This window comes from Helianthus annuus, chromosome 11 (genome assembly GCF_002127325.2).
Source record: "Helianthus annuus cultivar XRQ/B chromosome 11, HanXRQr2.0-SUNRISE, whole genome shotgun sequence".
In the NCBI taxonomy this organism is placed as follows: Eukaryota; Viridiplantae; Streptophyta; class Magnoliopsida; order Asterales; family Asteraceae; genus Helianthus; species Helianthus annuus.
The window spans coordinates 183,153,170-183,163,560 of NC_035443.2; the positions used below are offsets into that span (position 1 = coordinate 183,153,170).

The window sequence follows — 10,391 nt, forward strand, 5'->3', positions numbered from 1 at the left end:
TGTCAAAACTAAGTAAGTAATTTGAAATTTTCGAGAATATATCAACTACAAGAAACCAATAAAAATTTGCTGGAAATGACAGCAATCACACACTATTTTCAGCTAAATGAAGTATATAGTGAGTTTTATAGCATAAAATTCAAGGATAATTATTATAATTATCTAATACAATCACTCCTTTATCATCCAATTTCTAAGGTACTACTACCAGATTCACATTCACTGCATTTTAATACATTCACATCCACTGCAATTTATAACAGGAGTTAAATAACTTTGTTTTCTTTCAATTAAGATGGTACCTGGATTTAATATTAATGTGGATGGAGCTAGTCTGATAAACTTAAATTGCAATAAATTAAAACGTTGGTGTGTTATTTACAAAAGTTTTCATATTTGTAAAATATAGCAATATGTTATAAACCACAGGGACAAAAAAGTAATTTACTCTGTAATAAGGTAGTCCTGTATAAACATAATTAAAAAAGAATAAAGTAAAGTTCCAGTCCCTGGGGTTTACACTCAATGACACGTACAGTCCTCATTTGAAAAAAAAAAAAAAAAACGAACAATCAAGCCCATGTGCTTGTCGATTGCTCTCAATCAAATCTCTCTTCAAATTTCTGTATTTGGGGTTATACTAGTGTTGCAGAAGTCGGTCTAGGCGGCCGATTAATCGGCGCCTAGGCGCTACTCAGCTGTTCATCGCCTAAATTTTAGCAAATCGGCCAGTAAATCGGTCCAGGTCAAAGTCGGTCAAGGCGGACTAATCGGAGCAGGGTTTTTTGCTCAAAATCGGTCCTAGTCGGTCAAAAGTCGGTTAATTTTTGAATTTCTAAGTACTTGATTGGTTAAGTTTAAGTTTAATTGCTTATGTTTGAATCAGACTGTTTAAAACTTGAAGTATTTATGTGAATTTTGAAGTATTATTTTTATATTATCGTGTGTAAATATATATAAATTTGAGAAATTACATATACAAATCCCCATTCCGATTAATCCCTATTAATCCCGATTAATTCCTAGCCGGTACCTTACCGCCCGACTAGCGCCTAACACCTTCTACATCATTGGGTTATACACAATAAAATGACCAAATTGGCCTTGAAATTAAAAGTTTAAAGATAACAATACCCTAGTCAACTAACAGAAATTTGAAGGGTGACTTGATCAAGAGCAATTGACAACCACAAAGACCTAATTGTTCGTTTTTTTTAAATGAGGCCTGAATATATGATTAAGTGTAAATCCATTTAACTAACTAAAACTGTACTTTCCACAAAGAGTATCCGGTGGGAAATAGAGGTTTTTGCTTCTGTTCCTAGTGACGTCAGCTTGTTTAAATGGAACCCTTTGGCTCCATTAAAGGTTAATTACCTTGGGTGGCGGGCTGAATTGGGGAAGGTGGCTGCCAAAACAGCATTGGAGAGGCGAGGTGTGGTTATTCAGAGCAACATCTGCAGCAGATGCGGGCTGGAACCGGAAACAAGCGACCATATTTTTGTTAAGTGTATTTGGGCAAGGAGTGTTTGGTGGCGCGTGTTCAGATGGATGCGAATCCCGGTGCTGTGCGAAATTGATTCGGTTAGTCACATTCTGGAGTATATAGCAACTCAGATTGGTTCAAAAACCTGGAAGAAAATTGTCCATATGGTTGTTCTGGGTTGCCTTTGGAGAATTTGGTTAGCGCGCAATGAGAAAGAGTTCAACTGCAACATGATCCCAGTGCCGAAGATTATAGACCAGCTTAAGGAAGAGACTTTTCTCTGGCTGAATAACAGGGCGTCCAGCAAAGTGGAGTGGAACAAATGGGTTGAGTTTGACATTTGTATGATCATGTGATTGTGTCGTTTGTTCTCGTTTGCTCTTTGTTTTTTGTAGTTTTCAGCTTCTTGCTGGCGCTATATTAATATATAGTTGTTGCGGTTCAAAAAAAAAAAAAAAACTAAAACTGTACTTTACTCATTAAAAAATAATTATTGTGCTAATCTATGGAAATTAAATAATCTATTCTTTTTAAACACACGTGGCATGTGTAGGACGACTATTGTGCTTTTCAATACACACCCGATCGAGATCAAGATTCATTCTAGATCTAATTCAACTTCGCTCACAAAAGCTTCTTCAATCCCTGTAAGTCATCTTCCTTTTTATTTCATTTACTTGATCGAAGTTTTTCCTTGATCATCAAATCTCATCAAATATTTAGTTTTATTCAATATGCGTATACAACATTCATAGGATCGAAGAAAATTATTTCTGTGTGAACTGGATCTGCATTAATGTTTTCAGACTGTAAATAAGATCATTATTAAGTTAAAAATAGTTGAAAAATGGCACACAGTGTATAATAATTACCATGATCATTTGTGAATTATTTTTAGTGATTTCGATTTTATTTATTTATTTATTTATTTATTTATTTATGTGTAAATTGTATTGGGGAAACAGACGAATTTATCTGTTCAATTATTTATCAGTTGTAACTTTCTTGTAGATTTTATTTTAAGAAATTCGATTACCAGATCTCCACGGCCCAGGGATAAGATCCGTACGCCCGTACGGTACTAAAAAGTAATTGTCTTGTAGATTTTGTTTTTACGAAAACGAGTAAAAATATAAAGAGTTAATTACTGTTTTCGTCCCTGTGGTTTGTCAAAAATCACTATTTCAGTAAGTACATTAGTTTAAACATTGCGATTTCAGTCCCTGTGGTTTCACTTTCGTAACTATTTCAGTCCCTGTGGTTTCACTTTCGTAACCATTTCAGTCCATTATTCTGTTAAGTACAGGGACTGAAATGGTTACGAGGTGGACCGAAATGGTTACGAAAGTGAAACCACAGGGACTGAAATCGCAAATTTTAAACTAATTGACTGAAATAGTGATTTTAGACAAACCACAGGGACGAAAACAGTAATTAACTCAAATATAAATCAAATACTGTATCAGTTATGGCGGTACGGTACTGGTAGTGCAAAAATACCAAAACTGACCGGTACTGAAACCGAAAACACTAAGGGCTGTTTGTTTACTCTTAATGGGGCTCTTAATGGTTCAGACCTCTTACTGGACCAGCACTTAGTGGTTCAGACGGTTTGTTTCGCGAGCAGATGTCTGAATGGTTAAGACATTTGCCTTTGAATGGTTAAGAATTATACTGAGTCTGAATAGTTAACACCTCTAATCTGAATTGGTCAAACATTTGCATCTGAACGATTAAGCATTATACTAGCTCTTAGTGGTTCAGACCTCTTACTGGTTCAGCACTTAATGGTTCAGATCTCTTACTGGTTTAGCACTTAACCATTTAGAAGTTTCCAAACAGCACCTAAAGATGAATACCAGTATTGATTTTGTATGGTCAGTCTTGAGCTTGGCTCGTTTATAAACTTAGCTGGCTCGGATTTGAACCCGAGCTAAAAATTTAAGGTCGAGCTGGTTTGGCTCGATTTTAAAAAGAAAAGTTAATAGATAGCTTTCAAAATTCATTGTCAAAAGTTTATTTAATACATGTCCAAAATAAGTTCAACTTAATACATTACAAGGCAAAATTAAGTTTAAGCCGAGCCGAGCTACCAAGCGAGCCATACCGAGCCAATTTGGCTCGTTACGAGCTGAGCCGAGCTAGGCTCACTTTCTAACTGAGTTGAGCCGGCTCAGCTCAGTTTCAAACTAAGCCATATCAAACAAGCTTTTTCCGAGCGAGCTCCGAGCCACGAGCGTTTTGGACAGTTCTGGATCAAAGTAGCGGTTTAGGGCCCCAATGTTGACTAAAATTATGGCCGAGGGTCAAGTACGGTTTTGAAAAATGACGAACCGAACCAGCGTCGTTGTTTGGGTGGGCCGGACTGGATAAAATGGTTTGGTTTGCCGGATAGTTTGAACCATATATATTTTTTTTATTATTTATTTATTTTTTTTATAAAATTCAAAATCTTTAGTGTTTGTTAAACTTTTAACAATGATTTATATATCTCAATAAAGAAAAATAAATAATTTATGGTAAATGGCCAGTTTGCTTTAGACAGTGAACTGAACCGTTAAACCTGGTTTTTGAAACCAAATACTGCGAATCGAACCGAATAACTCTCAAACCAGTCGAACCGACCGATTTGCTTCGGTTTGGCGGTTTCAAACAGTTTATGAACACCAGTAGATCAAAGTATTTCATAACTACCAGTGTTTTGTTTATCTTCTCATGCACATTTCAACACTATAACAAAGATTAAAGAGTTAATTGCCAAAATCGTCCCTGAGGTTTGAGCACATTTGCCATTTTCGTCCAAAATGATACTTTTGTACCATTTTGCCCCCCACGTTTGTAACTTTTTGCCATTTTCATCCAAACCACCAACTTAGTTTATTTTTTCTGTTAAGTTAAAGGATATTTGGATGAAAATGGCAACTATAAACCACAGGGACGAAAATGGCAAATGTGCTCAAACTCTTTTTAATTTCTTTTATTTAGTTAATTTTGTCACATATATAATAAAAAAGAAATTAAAAAGAGTTTGAGCACATTTGCCATTTTCGTCCCTGTGGTTTATATTTGCCATTTTCATCCAAATATCCTTCAACTTAACAGAAAAAATAAACGAAGTTAGTGGTTTGGATGAAAATGGCAAAAAGTTACAAACGTGGGGGGCAAAATGGTACAAAAGTGTCATTTTGGACGAAAATGGCAAATGTGCTCAAACCTCAGGGGCGATTTTGGCAATTAACTCAAGATTAAAACTCCACAATTTACTCAACTCTGTTGTTTTGCAATCACAGGTTTCATCAAATTCCGTATAATTCGGTTTAAAAATCTCTAAAAACTGCTGCATATATGGGGAGTTTGCTGCAGCTTCAACATCAACCATCTTCTGAGTGACTCTTGAACTTCATATATTTCGACCCGTCTGATCTAAATGGATCAACGGTTCGGATTCATTCACTACCTATATCAAAAGCAAACTATAAAATGGATCTGCCTGTTCGGAATAGCATCCGCTGTTTTAATGACTGTTCATGTTCAGTACTCTCAACCTCCAATTATCCGCAGTTTTTCATTCATACTCTCCGGTGCGAAACCATACGATTTAAAAGATTCGTATTCGGCGTTTAACGGGTCGGTAGTTACCGATCAAAGCACACAAAATGCATCATCTTTGACTAATCTTTCGACAGTTGATAACGAAAAGCCCGATATGGAATCTTTGTCGGTGTTGTCGATTTTACAGATGAACGAGCTGCTTCGGAAGAGTCATTCTGCGCGTAATTCAGTCGTATGTATATTGTATATGACCTTCGTATGCTGATTTGGTTAGTCTAATTGAGTTTATGTGAAAATATTGTCGGGATTATATTCATTTTTTTATGATGTTTTGTGTTTTTTTTTTATTTTTTTTTTCAGCCGTCTCACTTGTTATCACGAGTTGATCAACAACTACTTGAAGCAAAATCACGAATTTTGAATGCGAACGTCACACACAATGATATGGATCTTTACGCCCCGATTTATCGGAATATTTCCATGTTTAAAAGGTACTTTTATAACATATACGTATGTCTAAAGGTTAAGGAAAATAGGATTTTAATAAATTTTAATAATCCCAACTCAGGAAATGTTTACCGACAGTCCCAACTGAAAGTTAACCCAGTTAGTTTTTGCTGACGTGCACCGCCACATAAGCAGTCCTTGTCATCAAAACCTTGCCACATAAGCAGTCCACGTAATCAAAATATTGACTTATTTGCCACATAAGCATTCCACGTCATCAAAGTTTGACTTTTTTGCCACATAAGGCGTCCACGTCAGCAAAAACTCAATGGGTTAACTTGAAGATTGCTGAGGGAAAGTATGTTCAAAGTTGGGAGTTGGGACTGTGTGTAAGCCATTTTAATCCAGCTCGTTAACTCCATCCATTTTCTCTGCTAAGTTAGGGGTATTTCCGTCTTTTTTGTTAACTTAAAGGGCAACTCGGTCTTTTTCACTTTATGTACAAGCATTTAGCTTAATGTACAAGTATTCAAAATACCCTTACTAAACAAAACAAAAACAAGTAGGTAAAACTAAAACAACGAAAATACCCCTGATTTAACGGTGAAAAATGGATGGAGTTAACTTGCGGGATGAAAATGACAAGATGTCAAACCTTTCGGATCCAGATGCGGAAAAACAAACCTTTGAACGAAAGTCGCAAAACAAGCCAAACCTCAGGGATAAAAATGACATTTACTCTAATGGGAAATAAAAGCATACCTTTTTCATACTTACAATGACAAATAGGTGAAAGTAAGTTGCATTTTGGTGTAATAAAATGAAGTATAAAACATTTTAGAGTAAACTGCCATTTTGGTCCCTGAGGTTTGGTCACTTTTGCCACTTTAGTCCAAAACTCAAACCTTTTGCATCTGGGTCCCTGTGGTTTCAGTTTTATTGCCATTTTGGTCCAAAAATGAAATAAGATCATATTTATCTTATAAAATCCTGCAATTTTGTCATTTTCCTCAGAGGCAAATCAGGTCATATTTATCTTATAAAATATGGTATTTATTTATAAAAAAGAAATGATTATTTTGCACATGCGGAAAATGACAAAATAGCATAATTTTATAAGACAAATATGACCTGATTTCATTTTTGGACCAAAATAGCAATAAAACTAAAACCACAGGGACCCACATGCAAAAAGTTTGAGTTTTGGACTAAAGTGGCAAAAGTGACCAAACCACAGGGACCAAAATGGCAGTTTACTCAACATTTTATAATCAAATGTACAGGAGTTATGAGATAATGGAACAGATGCTTAAAGTATACATTTACAAAGACGGAGAAAAGCCGATTTTTCACGATTGGATTCTAGAGGGAATATATGCTTGCGAGGGTTGGTTTTTGAAGCTGATGGAAGCAAATAAACAGTTTGTTACACATGACCCAAATGAAGCGCATTTATTTTACATACCGTTTAGTTCACGGTTGCTTCAACAAACATTATACGTTCGTCATTCGCATAGTCGTGATAATTTGATTCAGTTCATGAAGAATCACACGGAAATGCTTATGACGAAATATCCGTTCTGGAACCGAACTAACGGGTCGGATCATTTTCTAGCTGCTTGCCATGATTGGGTATGTCATTCTTTCATCTAGGATTCTAGCTTCTATTTATAGAATCGTAAATTATACGAAATAATTAGAATCCACACGTTTTTTCCTGATTCAAGCAACTAACTAACCTTCAAGGGGACGGTAATTCTTGACACGACCCGAACCCGACACGAAAAAACAGGTTTGGGTCGACAGTTGACTAACATGACCCGTTTAAAAATGGGTCGGGTTTGGGTTGACCTGTTAACCGTTAACTATTAAGAAAAAGAACTTTTATATTTTTGTTTGGCAAATTGGATTTAAATAATCCCAACTTTCTCAATTTGGCCGATAATAATCCCAACTCAGTTATTACCCGATAATAATCCGAACTGGTCCACTTTTGGCCGATAATGGTCTGCGTTAAATATAGCTTAACGGAGTTAAGTTTTTTTCCGAATTACAAACCGATGTTTTAGGGTTTTTGATTAGAACGAGGATACAAGTTGATTGATCTAAAATTTACCTCGAAATATTGCTCCAAACGACAAAAACAGTGCTTCAATTCGGGTGTTTAAACTTCAATTAACAAAAATCAAGCCGTTTGAAGCACTGTTTAGAGGTAAGTTTTACATAAATCGACTCGTATCCTCGTTCTGATCAAAATTCATAAAACATTGGTTTGTAATTCGGAAAAAAGCCTAACTGCGTTAATCTATTTTTAACGGCGGACTATTATCGGCCAAAAGTGGACCAGTTCGGATTATTATCGGCCAGTAACTGAGTTGGGATTATTATCGGCCAAATAATGTTAGTTTTGACACATTATTCACTTGTCACACTGATACTCACCGTTAAACATGTTATCGATAACCCGCTTAAAAGTTAAAACCCAACAACTCGCTTATAAATCGTCAGACTTGTATGGCTCATTTAAAAATAAGGGTTAAACGGGTTGTGTATAGGTTGATACGAATTTATATGTGTGCGGGTTAGGGTTGAAATCTTTGACCGAATAATAATAATAATATGGGTCAGGTTCGCGTTGAACATTACAACCCACCAACCCGCAACCCATCAACCCAACACAACTGCTTTTTACCTGATACCCCTAGAATTTTTTTTTATTTAGTTACGAACAAAGGGTATTTCAGTCATTTCACCTAATATCAATTTCGTATCTCCTCAGGCTCCGGCGGAAACACGGGGACGTTTACTAAACACCATACGAGCCCTTTGTAACGCCGATATTCAAACCGGTTTCCAAATAGGCAAAGACGTTTCACTTCCAACAACATACGTACAGTCAGCAACAAATCCTCTAAAAACCGTAGGCGGTGCACCACCTTCCAACAGACCAACCTTAGCCTTCTTCGCAGGATTCATGCACGGTAACGTCCGGCCCGTTTTACTATCCCATTGGGGAAACGACACCGACATGAAAATATTTTCGCGACTGCCACACGTCAAAGGTAACCAAAACTACATCGATTACATGAAAACAAGCAAGTTTTGTATCTGCGCGCGAGGTTTTGCAGTGCATAGTCCGCGGGTGGTCGAGTCGTTGTTTTACAACTGTGTGCCCGTGATCATATCGGATAATTACGTGCCCCCATTTTTCGATGTGTTGAACTGGGAATCGTTTGCGGTTTTTATACTCGAGAAGGAGATACCGGATTTGAAAAGAATGTTGCTTTCGATATCTCATGAGAAGTATGTTGAGATGTATGAGAGAGTGAAAAGGGTGCAAGAACATTTTTTTTGGCATTCTGAGCCTGTTAAGTATGATTTATTTCATATGATTCTTCATTCTGTATGGTACAATAGAGTTTTCACAAGTGGTTTTTAGAGGTATAGAAAATGCCTTAGTGAAAAAGGTGATATCATAGATACATACACTCATATTATGTTAAATATGTGACATTGTGATAGGAATCGTATGTTAGTTTTTCACTTAAATAGTATTTTGTAATTGTGGGAGGGGGTATATGTAACTTTTATCTTTTATAAATAAAGAGGTCTAGTGACTTGGGGAAGGGGGAATAGAATTGGTTAGTTATTAGGCTCCGCTTGTGCGTGAGAAGGGCTGAGCCCTGGGACCACTCGTGGTTTTATCTTGTAGATCCTTGTGATCATATCTTTCTATTGATTATTCAATACAAACAGCGTCAATTGATTTCATCATCTGTGTTATTCAATTCAGATTCTATCACATTGCAAGTTATTGTGATGATGATCTTAGTATGTCATATTATAAAGAGTAAACTGCTATTTTGGTCTCTGTGGTTTGGTCACTTTTGCCACTTTAGTCCAAAACTCAAATTTTTTCCATCTGGGTCCCTGTGGTTTCAGTTTTATTGCCATTTTGGTCCAAAAATGAAATCAGGTCATATTTGTCTTATAAAATCCTGCTATTTTGTCATTTTCCGCATGTGCAAAATGATCATTTTTTTTATAAATAAATATCATATTTTATAAGACAAATATGACTTGATTTGCCCCTGAGGAAAATGACAAAATTGCAGGATTTTATAAGACAAATATGACCTGGTTTATTTTTGGACCAAAATGGCAATAAAACTGAAACCACAGGGACTCAGATGCAAAAAAATTGAGTTTTGGACTAAAGTGGCAAAAGTGACCAAACTACAGGGACCAAAATGGCAGTTTACTATATTATAAATATATTTTGTTTAGAGTCACATGTCTGTATAATATTAATGTTAAAATAGTTGAATTTATGGTGACTTTGTAGGTGGTTTTTTTTGGGTTTAGAGGATTTATGGTGTTACAACTAGGGTACCACTTTCTAACAAGACCAAAACATAACATGGACTAGACATGATATGAAAATAATAAACGAGTTGTGTTTGGGTTGACATGTTTTGTTACACAATTCACCAATCCTGTGACATGTTTAACCCTGTAAATTACAACCATCTATTCATCTAACCCGTTTAACGTGTTTAGTGCTTGATTGTAACTTGTTTGACTTATAAATGGGTTAATCGGATTGTGTTAAAGTTTTATGCTTTTAAGTGTTTCTGAGTTAGAGTTAATGTCTTTTAATTTATTGTGATGATGATCTTAGTATGTCATATTATAAATATATTTTGTTTATAATCACATGTCTTTATAATATTAATGTTAAAATATAACTTGCCAAACTGCACATGATCGACACCCTTAGTTAAATCGCAACTCGGTTAGAGCAAAATCCGAAATAAAAAATTCAACTGACAATGTTGATGTGGGATGCATAGTTGTCGAAGGCGCAAAGGGTGAGCCGGTACCCCCCCCCCCTCTCCCAAACTAA

At 35.9% G+C, this 10,391-nt stretch overlaps 1 protein-coding gene across 2 annotated transcripts; it reads left to right on the plus strand.

The window, feature by feature from the left end:
- Positions 1 to 1,976: 1,976 nt before the first annotated feature.
- LOC110891409 (probable glycosyltransferase At5g03795) lies at positions 1,977 to 9,256 on the plus strand. 2 transcript variants are annotated; one of them, XM_022139105.2, is made up of 5 exons: positions 1,977 to 2,133; positions 4,777 to 5,270; positions 5,399 to 5,529; positions 6,769 to 7,117; positions 8,265 to 9,256. In XM_022139105.2, exons 2-5 carry the CDS (start codon positions 4,914 to 4,916, stop codon positions 8,922 to 8,924), a joined length of 1,497 nt encoding a protein of 498 aa, XP_021994797.1. In that variant the 5' UTR covers positions 1,977 to 2,133; positions 4,777 to 4,913; the 3' UTR covers positions 8,925 to 9,256. The 2 variants fall into 2 exon arrangements, with proteins under 2 accessions (XP_021994797.1, XP_035836246.1); XM_035980353.1 differs by lacking the exon at positions 1,977 to 2,133 and adding an exon at positions 2,502 to 2,574.
- Positions 9,257 to 10,391: the final 1,135 nt, after the last annotated feature.

Excerpts from the sequence above, each read along its gene's own strand:
- LOC110891409 (XM_022139105.2), top strand. The coding sequence starts at position 4,914 with ATGGATCAACGGTTCGGATTCATTCACTACCTATATCAAAAGCAAACT. Across the intron at positions 5,271-5,398 it reads ATTCTGCGCGTAATTCAGTC|CCGTCTCACTTGTTATCACG; the intron begins GTATGTATATTG and ends TTTTTTTTTCAG. Across the intron at positions 5,530-6,768 it reads AATATTTCCATGTTTAAAAG|GAGTTATGAGATAATGGAAC; the intron begins GTACTTTTATAA and ends TCAAATGTACAG.